This window comes from Balearica regulorum, chromosome Z (assembly GCF_011004875.1).
Source record: "Balearica regulorum gibbericeps isolate bBalReg1 chromosome Z, bBalReg1.pri, whole genome shotgun sequence".
Classification (NCBI taxonomy): Eukaryota; Metazoa; Chordata; class Aves; order Gruiformes; family Gruidae; genus Balearica; species Balearica regulorum.
Genome location: NC_046220.1, coordinates 48,469,218 through 48,491,668, shown reverse-complemented (window position 1 = coordinate 48,491,668; position 22,451 = coordinate 48,469,218). Strand labels below are relative to the sequence as shown.

Sequence of the window (22,451 nt, the reverse complement as noted above, 5' to 3'; positions counted from 1 at the left end):
ATGGTCACTAGCACCATGGCTGACAGCAACGCAGTCCATGGGACTGGCAGTCAGGTACCAGGCTTTTCTTCCAACCCTCATCTCAAAGAACATCTGCAGGCATCAGGAGGAGAGCAGTGGGCAGGCCAAGGACAATTGAAAAGATATGCAGTATTATCGGAATTGTAACTAAATCACACTAGTCATGCTCCAGTGAACATTCAATGCTATTATCGAGTTTGCATGATGGAGCCATTAATTCTCCTCGGGTAAATAAATATTCACTGCCTGTCAATGTTCTCGCTTCTCCCCTCCCCAGGCTGACTGGAAAAATGGGTACTTAATCAGCTCATTGTGTAACACCATAAAGCAAAGATGTCTACTGTGTTTTGTGATGGGACGGTATTTTTTGCTTTGAAAAGTGATGTTGTTTTCCCAGAAGACCTTCAACAAATCCATCCCCCAAACACTGAGAAACACTGACAAATAAATGATTGTACGAGGGGCATTCTTCTAAGCTGTGCCTTGCCCATCTTTGGCAGCAAATGCATGAGCTGCTCATAAAAAAGAGATGTAACAAAAACCAGCCTTTGGTGTGGCATTGAGAGGCTGCATTTGTTGCTTTACTGGAATTATCTTTTTTTTTAAATGCTTAAAGCCTTCTCACCATAATATGCTTTTCTTTGACTACATTTCCCATGCTAGAAGTGAAAATTGGCTCTGTTTTTATGCAAAAAACATTGCCTTCTAATCCAGAAAGAAAGTCCTTCCAGGATAATTTCAGTCATAGTTTTGACTATTAAAATATAATTCTGTAGTGGTGTCTGCTACCCTTGCACAGCACATGAACATCACTGCAATCTCTCTGGCTTTATCCTGAAGATTTCAGAACAGTTTCCCTAGTAAGACCCAATGTTACTGCGCTCTGAGACTTCACAGAAATGTCCCAGGACTTCAACGGATCTGAAACCTCTTTGCTCATCAATGTGGAACCAATGGTGGAAATGCAGGTGGTGTTTGCACTTCCACTGGTTGGATGCAATTGTAAGGTTCAGAGCCTTAGTTTGTTCTCAGGGACACTGTATTGCTACCCACAATTCTTTAGTCCTTGCTAATGAGGTGGATTTAAGCCCCAACACACTCTCATGACTGGAGGTAGTAAATAATCAGATAATCAATTTCATGAAAAATTGAAATGTCCCAAGATAGTTCAAGATGAGTAAATAAAAATTATGCCAAGCAGAAATCAGTGTTTCCCCTGTTAAACAAAATGTTCATCAAAAATAGGTTTTCAACCTTGTTTTTCTTCATATATTGAAACTGCATATTCTGAACAAGCTCATGCAAGTTGTTGTCGGTGTGTTTCTTTTTGATGAAAACTTGACTAGGATTTTTCTTTGTATGCTGTAAAACTTTTTAATGCTTGCTTAAAATATTTTGCACAAACATCTAATGGCAGAACTTTTCTTGATTCATTCTGTACCAATGACAAGACAATGGCATATCCAATATAAATATAAGGCATGATAATGGATCACAGACAAGTTATTGTTCCGCGAGTTGCACTGCAAATTGAAAGCTTTGACTCATACAAGCAGTCACTTAAATGTCTTTACAGGAATTTTGAATTTATAACAGGCCTTCTTACAGTCATTCAGTTCATTAAATAATTTCATTAAAAAGTAGCAGATAGTTACCTAAAGTGGCCACTCATACAGATAATGCTCACTCTGGTTGTGATGCGCCTATTAAAACAATTAACTTGGTCATCACCAGTTGCAAGTTGTATTTAGTGATTGGTGAAACTGCTGTAGTCAGCTCTAGTATCTCTGTATATAGGTTTACTCATCTTCAAGGGTCAGACTGTCATACCTCTTATCATTACCTGACAATGTGGAAAAAGCAGCAGCCCTCCTATTATGCAATATATTCAGTGGCAACGGTTGCTCAGAATTTCACAGGACATTGGAAAGTTGCAGTCCCTATAGAAATTAGGGTAGTCTGTAAGGTCTCATAGGGAAATCTTTATTAGAAAGGTGTTCTACACAGAAAGAGGCAGGATGTACCAGTGGAGATTGGTGTGTGGGTAGGCAGGGTCTAAGCCAAGAGCCACAGGAGCTACTGGTCAGAAGCATAAGGTTTCCACTGACATATCCTGGGAGGTATCTGATTTGCTGATCCCACAACACTGGTGTGTGGCTAGGCTAGCTAGCTGCAGCTAGAAAGGGAGTAAGGCTGTAATGCCATTGCAGAAAAGGAAATACTTCTTCTATTATAAAATGAGTCCCTCACATAACAGGCTTCTGCAGGATGTTCTGCAGGTCTGGGGCATGCTAAACTTTTTCATGGTTAAAAATAGTGTTAGCACATGTATCAGACATATTTTCCTTTGGACTAAAGCTGTCACTGTCTTTGAGACTTTTAGTAAAGAAGAGGTCTACTTGGGGGTCCAGTTTGTGTTTAAATCATGATTGTCTAAGGATTCTCCTAAACAGACACAAACTGGCAAATACCTCATCATGGAAGTGACATGTCTTAACTAGGAGACCATCTTCAATTTGTCATTGCTTTTTGGCTTGTGATATAAATAAGACAGAAATCAATGGACAGATTTGGGCTGACTGCCATCCACAGTCCTTTCAGACATGGAGAAAAGTATTATTTTGTGCATGCTTAGCAGCTTCTGATCTTCATAAAATGGTCCATGTCTGTTCTGCATGCCAACAACAGTGTCAAATACTGAACACTCCAAACTACTCACCATTGACTCAGAGAGGGAGGATCGATCACCTAATAAAACTCTGCAGCTGGGAACAAACTATCTTCCTTCAACTACAATCCCATTGCTGCAGCAATCCTCTTATACAAGGACTAACTATACTGTTGCTTATGAATTCTGCTTGCGTCTGGCCACTGCTATTAAGGCATCACAAATAAAAATGATCAAAGAGTCTGAGCTGACACCATAAGGTACTGGTTTTCAGACTAAAACTCAGTTCTATGCTTACTTGTCTATGTGAATTCACAGGCCAACATTTACAGATATGCCCTCTAGAGCAGACTTCTTTTGCCAGAGGTATAAGAAGTTTATTATCAGTCTTTGTATGTTTCCTACCCAAAGAAGATGAAATCTTGACAATAAAAGACACCATGATTGTTTGAATTTCTCATGCTGGTTGGAAGATGAAGGTGGGGTGGGAGCTGAAAGAAGCAGCTCTTCATATCATATTGTTGTAAGGGTTAGGGCAACCTTTTTTCCAGGTGTGGTCCTACCAAAATACAGCTAAGAATGTGCCAACCCACATACGCTTGCTCCCAGGACTGACAGGGAATGATGACCTAACTACTTGTTTTGAAACAAAATTAGAGACAATTAGATGTTTAAGGCTTAAAAGTGAGTGGCTGGTTTTTTTCAGCAAATTCTTTACACGGTCTCAGTGAACATGCTTAAAACGTCATCTAAATATATGACTTCTTGGATAAGATGCCACTCAGGTCTCCACTCAGGTTGTAGGACTAAGTGGGAAATGAATGAGAGCATCAGCTAATGCCGATGGATGATCTCATCCTGCAGGGGTCACAGATAAGTCTACACAGAGCCCTTTTGATCTGCTGGCAAGGACAGAGAGTCTGGGGTTGTGATCTCAAGTGTGTGGGATGTGAGCATCAGCAACTGAACAGACAACAGTATCTCACTGTGCAAATGGCCACATATGACTGCAAAGATGAAACCTTCCTCCTAAACTGTCTGAGCCAATAGGTAGTTAGACATTTCACTTTTTAATCCTAAGCATGCAAAATATTAGACCCATCACAAACTCGTTTGGTCAGAGTAAGCCAACGTTGTTACCCTCTAGGGTTCAGACATGGCTGTACTGCTACTACACAAAAGGTGACCTCCGTGGAAACCACATATTTCTGCAATCATAAATTTCATCACTTAAAACAACAAAAAAAAATCTACAATAAAATTAAACACCCTTACCCTCCCAATTTGTTTCAATGACCTGTGTGTGATATCTAAGAGCGCTATACCATAAAGCTACCTGTGGCCTTCATCAAAGATACTTTACATACAGATTATCAACATGTTTTTCCAGACCAAAAGAACAGAAATTTCGGTTAATTTAATAGAAAAAATAAAATATGGAATAACATTGATTTTGGCCAATATCAATTACAACAGAACTACCCTATTTTACAAATAACAACTGAACATTTTACACATGTACAGTATTTTTTTTTCAGTAAAAGTGAATTTGGATATAACAATGTGTCAATGTTTAAAGAAAACAAAGATATTAATTTCTTCTCTATAATATGTTAGAGACATTTGTAAGTATCCAAACAAATTCTTTACAATCCATTACATAATTAAATCTCAATTATGAATATATATTTATATATAACATATATATAATATTAACTTAAACTTTGAAAGCATTATGTTCTAGTTAAACATGTTATACTGAGAAATGAGGCAGTAACAGACTAGTAGTTAAACTAGCACAAATTGAACTCTCTTAAATTTGAATGTTTATCAGGAAATTTGCAATGGGCACCAAAGGAGCTTGACTGGCCCCCTGTCATACCGAGGCAGGGTGTAATAATTTACCTGCTCTCTGCTAAAGGTGGCATGTTACCTCTATAGGTTTGTATCCATTCGTTTGTAAAACTTCCACAATTATTCTTGATCCTCTTTATTTTCTAACATTTGCATGCTTAAACACTTGCAATGCATTTTCTATTTGTGTGTCCTGGGAAAATAACTGAGAAAGACACTTTGCACTTTTTAAGTATTATCCCCTGAAAGCAGTATCTTTGAAGTTCAATTTTCTGTTTTCTGCTAAATGACTGTCTTTTGAACAGTATGCTAAGTGAAGCTGATGAAGATATATTAAACGGAAATTTGTACTGGCAGCCATGTGCACGGGTGAAGAGAGAAAGGCAAGGGCCGCTTCTCTCACCACCCAGGATGGTTTTACAGTGAGGTAACTCCATTGGCCTCAGCAGAACTAGTCCTGCTGAAATTTTCATTGTGAGTAGTTAAAAGCAGATTCAGGCCCATCATGACACAATTGTTACACCAAGAGAACCATTGATTTATTGATGTAATTATTCCTGGAGATGTATTTGGCACAATTATAAATCCAGTCCTGTAAACACATCCTGTCGCATATAGTCACACTGGCATTTACATATGGGCACTATGAAATAGCTCCACATATCTGTATGATAATATCCCCTTTTTTTGTGAACGTTACAAGACAACAATAATTTATGAATACTTCTTACATGTTAGCAATGCTTTCTGACTTCTGAGCGTATACATTACTCTCACTTATGCAAACCAAGAGAAGTAGTATTGTTTTGAATTTGTTCACTACAGGAACAATTTTTTTTTTTAAAGTTTATTTGAAATAGCTTTGACAATTTAAAAAAATAAAATAAAAATCCTAGCATATCTGTTAATAAGCTAGCTGTCTAAAAATGAAATCTATATGACCAAAACCACATTTTGGGCAAACATATATACATACTGCATGTGATACAAAAAACAGCACACAGCAGAAGAAGTAAGAAAGAAATGTGTGCAGAAATGTTCACTTTTCTTTTTTTAAATACTGTTACAAAAGGGGCAGAACTGAGTCCTGCAATTAATGATGTTTCTGATCCCCTCAGGAACTCAAGTTCCCCCTGTCAATACACATAACACAAAAAAGACTAATGCAAACATTTTTGTATTATTTAGTTTTAATCCATGTAAACTTGTGTTGTATTCTTGAAACACTCTTTAAACATCTTGAAGGGGAAAGAAGCAGGAAAAAAAGGGAAGAAAAAGGACCTTCAAAAAACAGGAATAATCCTAAGGTTGACAGGAAATCAAATCATGAGTTAAATGTTAATTTTGGCATCAAATGCTTTGGTCACACAATACTGACTCTGTGATCCTGGATGCTCAACTCTAGACATCCAGTTATGAAAGGTAGGCGTGTTGTAGTTTTTCCATTTAAGTTCCAACAAACAGTTCACCATCTCCCCAGACAAAGGGGGGGGGGGAGAGAGAGAGGTGGCTTTCTTTTTTTTTTTTTCTTTTTTTTTTTTTCCTTTTTTCCTTTTTCAATAATACGGATTAATCTATAAGTCTACAGGAGCAGGAGGACGCTGGGAGGTGTCAGTTCACCCCTTGTGCGTACATGTTCTGCAACACAATTGCTGAAGCACTTTCCGCTGGCAGAGATTGTTCTTTTTCACCAGCATACAGAATCCTCCCTCGGCCCAGGACTCTTCCGTGGCTTCCGGAGGGCAGCAGCAAGAGAAGGAGGGGAGGTTGAAGGTTTGGAGAGCATGGCGTGTACAATGGAGGAAGGTTTAATTGGTCAGATAGGCAGATTTGGTTGAAGAGACCATTCAGGAGCAGGTAGTAAGTAGGAAATTTGGTCCATCAAAAGGAATTTCAGTCAACAGCATTTTTTAATATTTTTTTTTTTTCAGGAAGAGATATTGTGTGGTCCGACAGGGAATGATTGGTATCCATTTGTGAAAAGGAAAAAAAAAGATTAGAAAGAGAATAATTAGAAAACAGTGATATTTACAGCAAAGGAATTTGTTCTCAATTTTTATGAATCAAAAGAAAAAACAGTCAAACCACAGAAAAAGGATAAAACATTCTCAACAGAAATGCAAATTCTATAGAGTGAGTTAGACTAGTAACCAATGCTTAATTGTCAGGCAATGAAATGAGACCCTTTATGCTCAGTAAATTAACAGAATTCTGCTATTTCACCCCCCACCCCCCCACCCCCCTCCAAACTTCGGGACTTTCCTTGGCTATCCTGGACTGCTGAGAACACGTGCTGTGGTGGTATCCAGCACGGTGCACTGCAGTTGCCTGAAGGCCCACACACTGATGTGTTTGTTGCCCTTTCAATACAGCTGCACTTGGAAGAATGAGGGAGACAGTACTGAGATGGGGTGTCCCCAATCTTGGGGAACTACGTGTGTATCTGATTGAAGTTGCATGTATACAAATGAAGACAGATTTATCCAACCATATTAAAGATGAAACTGGTATGTCAAATGTTTGCATTGCAGAATTCACCTGCAATACCATACTGAGACTGTGGTTACTCAAAACTTCCTTTGTCCATCTATATCTGATCTTCTCTGGACTTGTTCTAGATTACAATGACAATTCTAACGTCCTGATGTGAAAAGGTCTCATGAGTGGTTTACCAGTACCTGTAACGTAATTTTGTGATGGACAGGATACTTTTCAAAGTTTGAAGGCCTAAATTACAACAGGAGCTGTACAGGTCCACAAAATCAGGACTCAACCCTGCACCCTTTTTTTTTTTTTCCTTATTTTTAAGTCTTCGGTAAAACTCTTACTAAATCCAGCAGAAGAGTCATTGTCAGCTTTAAATACATCTTATGTCAGGTATCTTCCATATGGCTTAACACTGGGCTTTGTTCTGGTAAAATTTTCCTGTTGGACTGCACTTGTTGGGCTGTATCTACAAGTAATTCATAAGGTAATATTTTCAAGGAAGCATGATGTTATCTAAGTGTCTCTAATTGTTACATTGAAAGGACTGAATATTACTGAATAATTAAGCCAATCATGTGCAATAAGAATGCTATCTTGGTTGCCACAGAGAACTTTGAGGAGGTTCAAATCTCCACCACAAACTGGGTAGTCCCTATTTCAGAATTCTTTTGTTCTCATTACTCTTTCACATAATTCAAGCAATACTACAGGCACTTAACATTCTTTTTACTTACTAGCATTTACACAGTTTAAAGTGGTGAAATAGATGAATGTGATTCTATTGATAGTACACTAGGGTTATCATATAAAAAACTTTTGAAAGCAATGGCTTTTGAAAAAGAGATAAGGAAGGAAAAGTAGGTTGTTGGCAGGGGTGAAACTTTTATATGAAATTCAGGTAAAGTGGATGTGACTAATCTTGTTAACACACATAAATGTAGTTTTCTGCTTTTCACCTGAAAAAATTAAGTAGTGTAGACCTCAAATCAAGACTGTAACAGAAGAAAAGGAACAGACCAAACCAACTCAATACATGTAAAAGAAGAAGCTGGCAGTGGTAAAACCATCTTTTCAGAGAATTGCACTCACCATCCTTGCAGACTGTTCCCACTACACAGACACCAGTGTCTAGGTTATAGCCGCTTGGACAGCTAGTACAGTTTCTATCTCCTTGACCACTGCAATCCAAACAACTGGCATCGCATCTGAAAGACAATGGCAGGAGGTGGTCTTACGGCCTCACCAAATACAAGAGTTCCTACGAGACCTCTTCAGTATTGCAAAGGGCTTATTTGATGTTTCTAGAGGTATCAGCTGCTCTAATGATAATAATAACAAAAAATTAGTTAACTTCCCTTCAACCCAGTCCTGTCTTTTTCCTCCAACGACTTTCTATTCACACTTTTTTACTAAGTAGCTGCATTATTGCAGTATTTTGGAACTACGCAGACGTAAGCAACAGAAGTATTAAGCTGATTGTGCATACACGTGCCAGCAAAGCATGAGCTAAAGCCACAGGATGGAGAAGACTGACCTGCTGCCTAGTCCTTTAATCACCCTGCTGGCTTCATCATAGTTTCATTGTGTATTGATTTTATTTTTTTTGTGTGTGTAGAAAAACACAGGGTGATTCCCTTCCTGCCCTGAACTCAAAGTGAGGCAATAATAAATGATTCCAAAGGGCAACAAATGGCATTTGTTTAACAAAGAATGGAATAGAAGAAAATGTCCCTTCCTTGCACAGCACAGCCTTGTCCAAGATTTATCCACCCATTTGTATACTGAGTCAGGTGAGCTATTCTGGACAGCAACCTAGTAATACACTTCTGCCATGTTTGTGAATATGCAGCTGAAGAACTGAAATGGTCCTTATCAATAGTAATTAACTCGCAATTAAAAAAAATGGTTTGAGTATTTTTGTTTGTTACTGAGAAATGCGTATCCCCTGCCAGATTTGTAAATTTTACATTTCTGTGCATATCTTCTTAGATTCTCACTACAGGCTTTTTTAAAGTGAAGGACACATATATGTACAAGAAAAAACACTTTTAGGAGATCTGCATGAATATAAATCAGATTAATAATAAAAAAATGCTTTTTCTTCATCTGCTTAGCATGCAACATACTTTTTCCATTTTTTGAAGTCAGCAGTGTTCTATATTCTCATAAGTAGTATCTTTTTCAACACTAGCTAATAGCTAATATACTGCCAAACATCAGACACATGTATTAGCCACTGATCATACCTTTTGCAGCTTTTGTATCCACTTTCAGTAGAGTGATCAAGGTAATAACCACTACTACAGGACTGCACACATCTTCCATCTTCCATAAAATAACCTTGTGTGCAGTTTATACAGGCATCTACTCCAGCACCTTAAACCAGAGAGAAAAGATACTGTATTACTGGCTAGTTCGTCTTATTGCCTAACACAGATCACCTCTAACTACAGCAAAATCATATCATTTTAGAGAATATGGTTTACCTGCCTTACTTTCTTTCAAACAGTAACATCAAGCAACAAAGGTACATGGTTAGAATAAACAACATTACATAATTTCAGTATATCTTTTTCTGAAAGAAATGGCTGTTGGGGGTTCTAAAGCTCACACAAAATTTATCAGTCATTATTCCAACCCAGAAAGAAAATGGAGGGCATAACTGGAAATCAGAATGAACTCTGAGGAAAAAAAGAAAAGTAAAAAAAAAAAAAAAGAAAAAGAAGAAAGAACGTATGCACACTTTCAAGTAAAAAACTTAGATTTTCATGTTAGCTGAACGAAGTCTACTATATTTAAAATATACTAAGGAACTATCAATAGAATAAAGTTTTTACATGTAAACAATCACATTATACTGTAACTGTGATATAGTAGAATAAAATCAGAACTAAAAATAGAGAGGAAGGGAAATGATGCAGATAAGTGTCAGTGGAGTACCTGCACATGTTGCACAGGAACGGTGACATGGTTCACATTCTCTACCATTATGGTATTTTCCTTCTTCGCAGCGAATAGCACATTTAGTGCCATGCAAGCTATTGGAAAAAGGAAAAGAGCACAGTGTTTGGGCAAATAGCAGCAGCAGAGGACAAGACGGTCATGCACAAACCAGTAGTTCTCTTTTAATAAAAGAACAACTCATATATTAGGATTCACCAGCTTCCTTCATTGGTCATTATTTTATAAATTTAGAGACAGCAATCACTTCAAGAGGGAATGAAATGACGTTTTGCCCATGGTGAAATACTGAAGCTGTTTACAAACTCATTGTAAATACTACCAAGTAGTAGGGGACAGGAAAAAAATGAACAATGCCAAAGAGTACTAAAAATTCAGACATGTAAAATACAATTACCCGCAAGGAATTTGGTACAGGGCCAGCACACTACTGCATTAAAAAAAATGCTAAGGGACTTGTTAACAACATCTCATGCTTCTCTTGAAAGACCAGCAGCATCTCCTGATACTATGCTACAGCACAGGTTAAGAATAGATTCACAGTGAAGGAAATCACCACCTCTTTCTGCAAGAGAAGTTTCCTTTGAAACCTCCTAACTGAATGCCCGTTCTGAGTGGCTGGGGAGATTTATCAAGACTACAGCCAGAGGTATTCTGCCTGCAGGCACTTTTGAGAGAGCACAAAAGAGTGAGTAACAGAGGAAAAAGAAATAGCATAAAGAGTCACATTTCCATGATTCCCTCTAAGTAGCTGTTTATGCTTTCATGTTATAAGGTGCCTAGAGCAGTGTGTTTGGTTTTGGTTTTGTTTTTTTTTAAGCTAGGAATTTCCTGCCGTGTTTGCCATCTTCTGTGGAACCTCAGTTTTCATCCAATTTAACTCTTTCTCTAAAAATGTTCTTCAGCTCTGGGGATTACCACCCTGAGTGAGTGCTAACCCTGCTTTACAGATTGGATCCAGCAGAAGTCGTGTGTGCTCAGCACCACTGGAAATTTTCAAGAGTGTATATGGTCCCAGTTTAAAAAAAAAAGTAAAATTAGCAATTCAACAAAGCTAAACTGTTTTCTTATTATTTTTCCTCAGTCACACACCTCAAAGTGCTTTATAAGGCAGGTAGCATTATGTTTTTACAGATGGGAGAACTAATAATTTGCCCAAGTTTATTTAATTGGCCAGTAACAGGATCAGAACTGGAATCCAGGTCTCCCAAGTCCCACCCAGGGCCCTTCCCATGGGCAACTCTGCCAAGAAAATGCAGCAAGTTTTGAATAAATGGGGAATATGAAATGCATGCCCTGCAAGGCTCCATTTTATCTGTCCCACCCACACAGATGGTGTTTTTCCAAAATGTTCCCAAAAATCAATTGCAGTTTGCTAATATTGCCCAAGAAAACATGAAGTTTGAGTTCTTTTGATTTTTTTATATTTCAATTTCTTCTTCTCATCTCACACTGAATGGACTTGTCTACTTTATTCAGTGGTGCTACAAGCTGCTATTTATGTTAATGTGCAGGGAAAATCAGTTCCTGAGAAATAAAGAAAATGTGGGCATAACTTTTCTATAGCAACTGTGTCCTATAAGGTCCCAAATCTATGTAATTGTTAGTCTCCTGACATACTTGCCCATTGCAGGAACTTCTAAACTGCTAATTTACTAACTTTTCGCACTAACTGATTTTGCACCGAAGGTCATGCTGACACTGTTGAAATTCTCCAAAATCTTAACATGGACTGCAAATTTAATAATATTTAAAAGGGAAGCAGATACTCATGTTTCACAGAGAGAGTAAATAGACCAATGTTCTGATCCAATCCCACGCTTTCTTTCCCATTAGAGCACATTTCCTTTTCAAAGGGTCAGTTTTAAAAAAATAGAAATATTCGTAATAAAAATTGTGCAGGCACTCGGAGAATCTAGATGCAACACAAATACGCAGAAATGAGAATTCCATTATGAAGGAATCCAGCTATTGATGTCCTAGAAGCAAACAACATTCAGCTTTTGCTAACTAGGAGATGAAAATCCACTTTCATGGAAGGTAAAACTTCAGTGTTAAAACATTCACAGAACACTTAAATTCTGTAAGAAGAACCCCTTCAGATACTGAATACTGACTTCATATTTTTTGTGGCATAAAGCCAGCATACATTCCATCATGAATTTTATAAGATTTTTGACCTTTGCTGTTTGGATCAAAAGGTCATTCATTCATAAAGGAGCTTGAAATGTGTACTGCTGCTTTGTAGGTTTTACCTATCAGTTTCAAGAATTATTAAGTTTCCCTATAAAGAAAAAACATCCACTGCTGTTTAAAATATGTGCACGCTATATGGTAATAGAATTGAGCCTGAGGTACTTGAGATAAGTGAATGACTGGATGTATGAAGAAATACAATAAAGATAAGAAAATAGTTTCTAACTATCACAGGAATGAATCAGAAAGATTAATATGATTCATCAGCTCTACCTCTAAAATAATCCTTGACTACCACACTGTAGGTCAAAAAAGTGAAGAAGCCAGCTTTCCACATTACTGTGGCTTTTATTTTACCTGAAATGAGAGGTTTTCTAAAAATCCATTGTTAGCCAAACTGGCACACAGTAGCACAAGAAAATACCACACAACAAACTAAACAGAGATGAAAAACATGAAATGAGGGCCACTCAAGGTTAAATAGCTATCTGATGTTCTTCAATGTGTATCCACAGTCTTGTAAGCCTCTTCAGGTATTGTGTTTAGCCACATCCATCATTTTCTTACCTTAGGCCATGTTTGCATTCTGTGCAGATTTGGAATTCAACACATGTCTTACAGTTTTCACTACATTTTCGGCAAACAATCTTATCTACAAAGGAAAAAAAGAAAACAGCCCAGAAAACCTTGGTCAGTTATGTTTAATAAAACTATATGGATATATTATTACATGACTTATTGCTTTCTAGCTTCCAATCAGAAAGGGAAGCAGCAAGCTAGACTAAAATAGCTAAATTCTGCCTAGCATTAGCTTTTTCCATCAAACATCAAATGGTTTAACCTATTTCTAAACATTTGAATTTGTAGTTGTACCTTGAGAAAAATATGCTTTGAGATCATTAAAAAATCTTCTTAAACATTTAAAATTTATATTAAGTATTTATAATATGGACTTAAATAACCTTTTCATATAGCAGTGATACGCAGTAATGATTGCCATGTGTTCCAGAGACTGTCCTGTAATTCACCTCTTACACTTTCCATGCAAGCAGTCTGTCCTGTCTTCCTGATTTGGTGCTTAAAGACACACATGCATGAACAGGTCTGATCTTAACACATAAATTACTTAACACCTGCCTTTTCATCTCACGAGCTCCCTCCTTTAAGAAATCTCTCTCTCTCTCTCTCTTCAGACCTGCTGTCTATTGAGACACAGTGCCATGTACATTTCTGAGAAGAAAAACCTGATGTTCCAATTTAATCCTAAATTTTCATCAATCCATCTTAATTGGGTGGAAAGGAATTCCCTTTATTGTAGTTCTCACACAGTGAAAAATGGAAGAATTAAAGTAGTACCTGTTTTTACTAATTTGCAAAAATGAACACACAGCTTCATGATGCAGAAAAGCAAAAGGTTAGGTACCTAGATGAACAAAGCTCCTGAGCACATATTTATCTTCTAAGGATGTGCCTAAAGATAACTGCAGCCACTGCAGTTGTAGGCACATGTTCAATATATATCTAAGTATTTTTGCTAGCCAAAGCTGGAAATCAAACATGGGCAGTCTACTTGGCAATCACAGGAGGAAACTGAAGGCAGGCATCTCACATGGCAGAGAATTACTGCTCTAGGGTCATCACATCACTGCAGGTACTTAGGTCTGCCAGAGGCATTAATTGCAACCATGTTTTACATCTGAGGAGCCTATTTTTCTTAGAGCTCCAGTTCAGTGGCCATGGTCAATTCCTCAGGTCTCTCTTCTATCTGGTGCCATATCATCTGAACTTTGGCGAATGGAGAATGCCTCATGTTCAGAATGTGAGTGCTGCCTGTCCCTTTCTGGAGTAGTGATAACCTGCTCTGTCCTGCAGCTGACTTGCTCTTGAACTGCCCTCGTTCTGCTACTGTTGTTCCCAGCCACAAGCTGGAATGCCACTAAGCATGTTTTCTGAAATAAAGGAAGATTTTTGAGGAGATTCTTGATCACACTTGGCAACAATTTAATAAGAAGAATAGGATAAGAGATAGATGCATCAACATACACTTGTCCTGCTTATAAGTATTCCAGCAACCTCCCCAGATCAAATTCTGTAGCCCACAATAAAGAAACAATAAGAAATACTAACTCTTATCCAGGTAAAACCCATCAGGGCAGTTGGTAATACAGCTATTGGTTACTTCATTCAGGTAGTAGCCAGATTTACAGGTCATGCACTGGTCACTATGGCCTCCAACACAGGTTTCACAATTGGGTGAGCATTTTTTACAGCGTTTCTTGTCTGCATTGTAGTGACCAGGTGGGCAGGTCGAAACACAGATCCTGCAGACAGCAGGGAAGAGAAGGCAGAGTCGTTAATGAAATAACCTGCCACCACATTCCTGGACCATGACTGCAAAGCAGAAGTATTTCTCAGCATTGCTGCTTTTCTAATGATCACGTGTTTACTAAGATGTAATCCTCCTAAACATTGCATCAAGCTGCCTCTTCCATTTATTTCCCTACAGCATATGCTATCTCACTGGCAAATACCTTGTCAGACAGTATCATTTTTGACCATCTGCATTTCTTCCTATCTTGTTCAAACTCAATCACAGAAGCTGTAGTAGCTATCACAGTGATATATATATATATAGTCTCTTATGAAAAAATAATCAAGAGATGGGGAAATAATCAGAGAAGGGTGTTTGAAGGCTGTACTTTAAATTCTGATTAGCTAGGGTTGTTTTTTTTTCAAATCCTAAGAAAATTTGCCAAATCCAGTGGAAAATGAATTATCCATGACTGCAGCAAAGAGAAGAGGAAAGGAAGTTAAGATATAACACTAAGATATCTATGAAGCAAAGATTTTTTCTCTTGGTCTTACCGTGTGTTGTTCTTAGATTTGTAGTAGTAGTGCAGACAGTCGGTACAATGATCTGGTCCTGGACCATCACATCCTACTTTACTGCATTCTGCATTGCAGGGACCTGTAGTAAAACCAGAATACAGGGGAAGGAAGGGATTAAAACTTCTCATTTAGTACTTAACACCCCTTAAAATATAGTATTTTAATGCAGAATGCAATTACTCTGTTTCCCTGTTTGATCTAAATTCCAAATAGTAATTTGGCTCTATCAAAAAGAGAAGTTTTTTAGTACCTGAAGACTTTGCAGATCCTGGCCTCAGTATTTATTCACAGTGATTTTTAATTTCTAGCAAGCGTGACATCCTCTATAGAATCTATCAAAGAGAAACCATTTCTGGATCCAAACAGATGCTTTCATAATGAGTAACAAATCATTCTGAATTTTATTCAGAAATGTGCAAAGGCTTCTGTAATTCGTAATAAGGAATTATTAGCAAAATCACTTATGACAAGCAGGTCAACATAAATGACAAACAACATGGTCAGTGGCTACTATAGTTACCAATTGGGTAACAACTTGCCCAATTGGCTACCACAACCCAACTGAACCAGCCACTAGGGCCCAGATGCACTTCCCTCTGTGCTGTTACATGCTGCAAAAGTCTTGGCTAGTACTTGCTGATTAGCAAGCCTTTCTTCCTAATCTCACCTGCACTCATGTTGGACTCGATGATCCTTACAGATCCCTTCCAACTTGAGATATTCTATGATTTTATGTTTACAGTTTTCAAATAGGTCCTTCCTTCTACTGGAGGAGAGAACCATCGACTCCTGCCTTTATGTAGGCAAACAAAGCCTGAGCACGAAGTTACAATTTTCAGGATCACTGCTCTCTTGTGAATGAAATGCATTGAGTTTGCCAGCCACCTTGAAATTTTTCCTAACATCAGGTAAATTTGAAGCAAAGTGAGTTTGCTTCAAACAAAAACTTAAGGAGTTAGTGACCTTTACAGCAGAGATAATAATGTTTCATCACGTACCAGAACAAGGAGTTCAGCAGCTCTTCATCTAATATAGGGACTGTGGGTCTGACACGCTGTGACAGGACACTGTAATAACAGAAACTTCTAAACTGAACTTTGTCCTGCTGTTTGCTTGCCGGAGCTATACTTAAGATTCATCAGCTTTAACCATCTACAGGATGCTCTTAATGTTGGATTACGTGTAGGAAACTGCAAACTTGACCTATTTTGCAGTTCCAGAAATCTAACTCCAATAAAGTCTAATGATAAGGTTGAAAAACTTCTATAGGGATCAGTGAGAAACAACACAGACGTAGAAGATAATGTTCTTGATATATATATGTGTGTGTGTGTGCATATGTATGTGTATATATTTTTAAATACATGAAAAGCAGTGCATTCTTCATCGTATATTAAGTGTAGCTTAAAAATATATAACTCTATGCTTACAAACTCATAAGGATGAAATGAAAATATTTAAATTATGAAACAAATAGTTGTGATCTTAAATTAAGAATCCACTTCACTGAACATTTTACATATGCAGTGTCCTAGGTCACTCCTTCAACCTCACATGTGTTCAGTAAATGCACAATCAGAGTAAATGAAGTCACACACCTGAATAGTCATCTGTTCCATAATCTTCTGTAGGGTCTTCAGCTGGACTAGAGCGCACTCTTTCCACTTTTGGAAAATCATTTCTTGGTGAGTAAGGCTGGATGGATGTTCCATACAGTACTAAGGACCACTCTTTCAATTTGCCTAGAAGTTAAGTATTTAAAATCTAGTTTTTAGAAACCATTTCTATTTTCTGTGTCTTACAAAAACATATCACTTGTAAACATGACTTTGTGAGGACGTATGGAAAATGTTGCTTTTCAAATAAGTGTCTTTAGTTTAATATAGATAGTACAATCACTGCTTCACTATAAACTGAGAAATCATACTTTTTACACAGTATTTTCATTGCACTCCAGCCTCTTGTAGGTCTAGTAAAAGTTTGCACCACAGGTTGAACTCAATATAAATAATAAACAACAAAATCTTTGGCTGCACAGTTATTTGGAAAATATATATGGTACTCAGCAAGGAATTTTTGCTCTGGATTTCACTTTCCCTCAGAACAGTAATTATTCAGTAATTATTATTTGAGATCTTTAAGCTAACTAGCTGTATTCAGAATTCTGACTTAAGAAAGGGTTACATTTTGTTTATTACTCAAGAGTACTTTTCATTAGTTTACAGGACACATCTTCAGGAAACAACTTCTTTTAAAATCTCCATGATAAAACATCAGTGTCCCCTCCCAAACCAGCATAATTTCTCATTTATTTGCCCTAGTTATTTGGCCGATATATCACTGCATTTTCAGTGATATACTTTATCCTTTCAGTACTTGAGCGAAGAAAGAAAAATTTGTTTGCCTGCCTGACGCAAGGTGGTTTTTTTTGTGGAAAAATAGAAAGATATATGTATATCAGTCATCAGTTCAGGCTGTCAGGACATAAAGTGTGAATTTCCAGTCCCCACCTTTCTGTCTACCTGGTGAATTAATTCTGTGAAAGAGCAAAAGGACTCAGGCTTGAAATAATGCCTAAAGTAATGATGCATAAAACCCACATCCCTGCTTGAAAAGATGGAACATAAATTTGGTTTTATGCTATTCTCTTGATTATCTTTATCTATTGTGGAGTAGCTAGTTGTAAATGTTAAATTCTCATCAGAAGAGAAAGAACAGAGAGGCAGGGAGTATTTATTTTCTGAATTTGAAAGATCCTGTTTTGGAGGCTGTTCCGTGGTTAAAATACTCTTCCCCTAGAACTACTATTTTAAAAGAAATGTAATCCAGGTATGTCTTTTCTGAAGAAAATCACTTAGTATACTTCACATAGAGTTAAATTCAAGCAATCTTCCTCTTCTTTCATTTTGATGATCCTCAATAATTTGAGCTTTCATATTGTTCACTTGGACTGTTTCAACCTGTGCAAGCAAATTACTCTGACCTTTACAAGTGATTTTCTGTATTTTTCCCAATGCAATCTGGTATCCTCCATTGATATGACCATGACAATACATTATCTCTCTGCTTTTACATTCATCCTTCAAGCAGTAAGCAACAATAAGCAAAACCACTACCTGATAGACGATAGCCCAATTCTTTTAAATGGTTTATACTGGGGTTAAAGACGGGAATCTCTGTTATCTCTCTGTCTCTTGCCAACCCAGTTCAATCCTTCTGGGACAGAAATTTCTACACTTCATATGAAATCTTCTCTGCTCTATACTCAGTTTTTGAGAAGAAACTACAGACAACAGACTACATCACACGACAGTTGTTTCACACACTAGCTTCCAACTTTTCACAGCTAAAGAAAAGCATTACTTTTTTAAAAGAGACATTCAATCCTGATTTAAAAAGTTAACTGATGAAAAGTCTACCACACCTGCTGCCAAACTACTGGCTAATTACTTGGGCTGTAAAACTGCATATACCTTATTTTCAATTTGTCTTTTCCTCACAGCCATGTAGCTCGTTAGTCCCCACTAGGTTAAAAAGACCCAAATCACATAATTTCTTCCTGTATAGACATGTGGGGATCAAATTACCTCTCCATGTTCTTTAGAGTGATTCAGCTGGGTCCTTAAAGGCATTTGTCTTTTTAAGGAAAGAAGTCACACTGGGAGCTCATTTTTAACCAGATATGCAGTCATCTCTACATCTAGCCTTTTCAAAGCTACAGCTTCTCCATGTACAGTCGCTGTCTTTTTCATGTTTTAACCCACTTCTACAGCATATATATACACATTGGATGCAATCAAAAAATGTGTGTTTTGCTAAGTTATTTATCATCCTCATCATTATTATGCTCCACAATCACTAAACTTTCCAAGAGTTTATTTTATACTTCTTCCAGAACACTGGTAAAAATGCTGAATACTAGAAAAAAGTATTTGCAAGGACTTACTAAAAATGCCCACAGGTAAAGAGGCTCCTCAGGTGCTGTGTATTGTGTCTGGACTTTACATACATGGAAGGGCTTGTACTAGCATTACTGCAGGAAGGATTGGTGCCTTGAATGTATACCTAATGCAAAAGGGCAGTAAGGGGAATAATGCAGGGTCTCTCAGGAGATTAGTTGCCTTTTAAGAATGGTTCAGCAAATAAAGAGGGAAAAAATTCATGTGACTTGCCAGCAAATAAATGAAGTCTGCCTCAAGGCAGGTTTAATTTGCACAGTGAAAATATTTTAATAACTAAGTATATATACATACACACACACTTTTATAATGAATAAACAAAGTGTGCACACTTAAGCCAAAATCTTTCTTTCCCCATTTTTGGCTGATTCCATCACTTGGCTAGAATAATCCTTCACCCTGCTTGTTAGTATGTAAGAGAGGTCCCATGCTGTATGTATAGGAGAAAGCATATATCACAGTGTTTCACAGCAAGCACATGTCCACCTCCATAAACTCTACAGAATTAAATGCAGAAATCACATGTACTACTTTTATGAACTGGACCCTGCATTTCTTTACAGGTAACAGATGTGGCATTACCTTGCCAATGGAGGGATACGATGACATGTTGGCTCTTTGTTCTCAATTTGATTACAGGAAAACTGCAGCTCTTAATTATAAGACCTTTCAATAGCTAAACAAACACATGCACACAACAGAAACAAGAAACAGGCATGATGGTGATATCAGTGTGATAAACTGCAGGCTATGGTGATAAACCAGAGAGGCACCATAAATTGTGTTTAAGCTCCTTTGTTTACTTCACAGTCTGTTCAGTGCAGAAGCTAACGCCAACATGCCCAAACAGCTGAGTTTATCCACCACTAATATACAGCACTTTCAAATCTTTCTGAACAGAAGTGTTACTGCACAGCTTCCATCACAGGGCAACCACTGCTCTAGAAAGATGGGGGACAAATTACTAGACAGTATACAATGAACCAGAATCTAAATTCACAAGTCTCATAAGATTAGCCACTGTAGCACTGAGAAGAGTATATATAAAGCACTGAAATCAATAAATCAGTAAGACTTATACAACTATGTATGTAAAACAAGAGTGTGCAGGAACACGCTTTAAAGTGTAAAACTGGAAATGCAGCTGGCCACTTTTAGACTGTCCTGGTGACGTAAAAGGGGTGTAAAAGATGTCTGGAGAATAGCCCTGATGAGCAGTTTGCACAATGGCTCCATGCTACCTCTTTTCTAGGCTTTAGAACAGGGAATGTGCCAAGGAACAGAGTAGAGGGGAAGAGCTGAAATGTGTTGCACTGTGTCTCTCCTTTATGCCTGTTGGATGAACCACTGGGTTCTGGTACACACAAAGGTGAACAGCCACCATAACTTGTCCTTCAAGCCAGAGATGTTCCTGGCTGCGTCAGGAATAACAAGTGCAAGATGGAGTTTAAAATCATTGATTTTTGTCTCTTTTCAGTAATATGATTAAAATTAAATTACTTAGTTGTTGTTTGATGCCTCCTCTCTATCAAATTCTAAAGCACTGAAAATTAAAAAAAAACGCCAAACATCAAACCTCCCCCTGGATCCCTAAACAGTTCTGCTCATAGTCTATGGCTGCTTTTCCAAATACATTTAATGAATACCCCTTTTTAGTGTACTGGAAACTTTGCTCTGTGTTTACTGGTGCAATTAACATCACTTTAGCTAAGAACATTTCACCACTGCAAAACCATGGTGAGAAGTGTCAGTGCAGATAAAATGACGTGAAAATTGAAACACTGGCAGTGCTGTTTTTTTTATTTCGGAGCTCTAGAGGATGGTAATAAAGATTTTCAAAATGCTGTGCTTAAAGTTAACACTTGAGTATACAGCTGATGTTTAAATGACACTGGCCACCCTAGAGTTACCACAGACTTTAATAAAAAGTTGTTTACTGCTCAGCAATTTTGAAAATCACACTGATTATCTTGGTCTTCAATAGGGACTTATTGGCCTGACATGACAGGTTGTAAAAATTTTGGCTTATGACTGCCGGTTGAGCATCCTAAAAAAAATTGAGGTTATGCAGACAACTGAGACAGACAATAAGAGAACATGATCTGATGGCCAGACAGGCAAAGCAACTTTTTTAAAAAGCAGAGAGACTGGCTACTGGGCTATCTGATGCATTAAAAAGAACATAATTCAGCTAATGAAGAACAGAAATAAAGAATTAAAATTCTCATTCAATTCCATTGATTTCAACAGCAGTTGAGTGAGGCTGATCTCTGTGCTAGATTTTTTAGACAGAAAATTATCTAAGCAGCATAAAATAATTTCATAATTTTGAAATGAGAGGGTTCATTTTTGTCCAAAGTTGAGTTTGGCTCATCCACCACTTGGAATAGGAAGGAGACTGGACAAGTCCACGTTCACACACTGGAATTCCTCCTGTGCCCTGGCTTGCTCTAAGTCATGACGGAAATAGTCCTCCTGAGTTAGTAAGCTGCAGGAGTGATTGGACCAGGTGGCCTCCCGGTATAACACATTTATCTTGAACAGGTGAACTACACATACCCTTCATTCCAAATTGAATGATTTAACAAACCAAATTTCAACCAAGAGGAAGACAAAGTACTCCATCTCCATATCTGGTGGCAGAAACATTAACAGGCCTTTCTTGGACAAAGTAGAATCAATTAACATTCTTCTAGAACAGCCAACTACATGCACATGCCCTATGAAGCTAGCCTTTTTTATTTTAAACTCAAAGCTTTTAAGCACTTCAGTTTGCATTTTAGTCAATGTTTCTTTATGTGTGCTTTTTCACTTAGTAGAAACAAAAGTACTTTTACTTAGCAAGGCTCATTTGAATAGTTTTAATGACTTCCAATAACCTACTAATTAAGGAACAAACACACTTAAAAATCCCCTATTGTTAAGTTCACAAAGATATATTTTTAAAACTTGAAGTACTTTAAGTTAACATCTATGTCTTAAAATTCAGAATTGATTTTTAGCAAATCAATTAGAAAACTCTTACTGCTTTGTGAGTTTACTTAGCTGTCTGAGATTGAATGTATCTTTTATGCCACTGAATGATAAACTAATTCTATTGTGAATGTCATCATAGTCCTAAATATATTTCATAGCAGAATTCTCATAATTAAATTTTATCTATGAGAAAACACTAATCAACTAATCTGTCACTTCCAATGTAATATTATTGCATTCTGACATGCTGTCCAATCAGAGTAAGTGTTAATTTAGATTTAGTGATACATAATTTCCTATACATCAATAGTATTTGTCTCTCTAACATGTTTTCATCTAGATTATTTGTTTAAGTGATATTTCACCTTTGATTATTTTTATTAAAGGGTTTCCACCTACCTTGATGTGGGGCTCAGAAGGAAGGACTTTATTCAGAACTC

General features: G+C 37.3%; 1 protein-coding gene across 2 annotated transcripts in view; it reads right to left on the bottom strand.

The window, feature by feature from the left end:
* The window catches only part of PCSK5 (proprotein convertase subtilisin/kexin type 5), a 261,481-nt gene that overhangs the window by 63,455 nt on the left and 175,575 nt on the right, over positions 1-22,451 (bottom strand). Inside the window, exons 14-21 of one of the 2 annotated variants that reach the window (XM_075739241.1) lie at positions 16,675-16,818; positions 15,053-15,155; positions 14,315-14,508; positions 12,755-12,839; positions 9,971-10,068; positions 9,277-9,406; positions 8,120-8,235; positions 4,262-6,275 (exon numbers count right to left, since the gene is read on the bottom strand). In XM_075739241.1, coding sequence (XP_075595356.1) covers positions 6,160-6,275; positions 8,120-8,235; positions 9,277-9,406; positions 9,971-10,068; positions 12,755-12,839; positions 14,315-14,508; positions 15,053-15,155; positions 16,675-16,818 — 986 coding nt within the window. In that variant the 3' untranslated portion in view covers positions 4,262-6,159. Of the gene's footprint in view, positions 1-4,261; positions 6,276-8,119; positions 8,236-9,276; positions 9,407-9,970; positions 10,069-12,754; positions 12,840-14,314; positions 14,509-15,052; positions 15,156-16,674; positions 16,819-22,451 lie in introns of those variants that run through there. The other variant, XM_075739243.1, reaches the window with a different exon arrangement.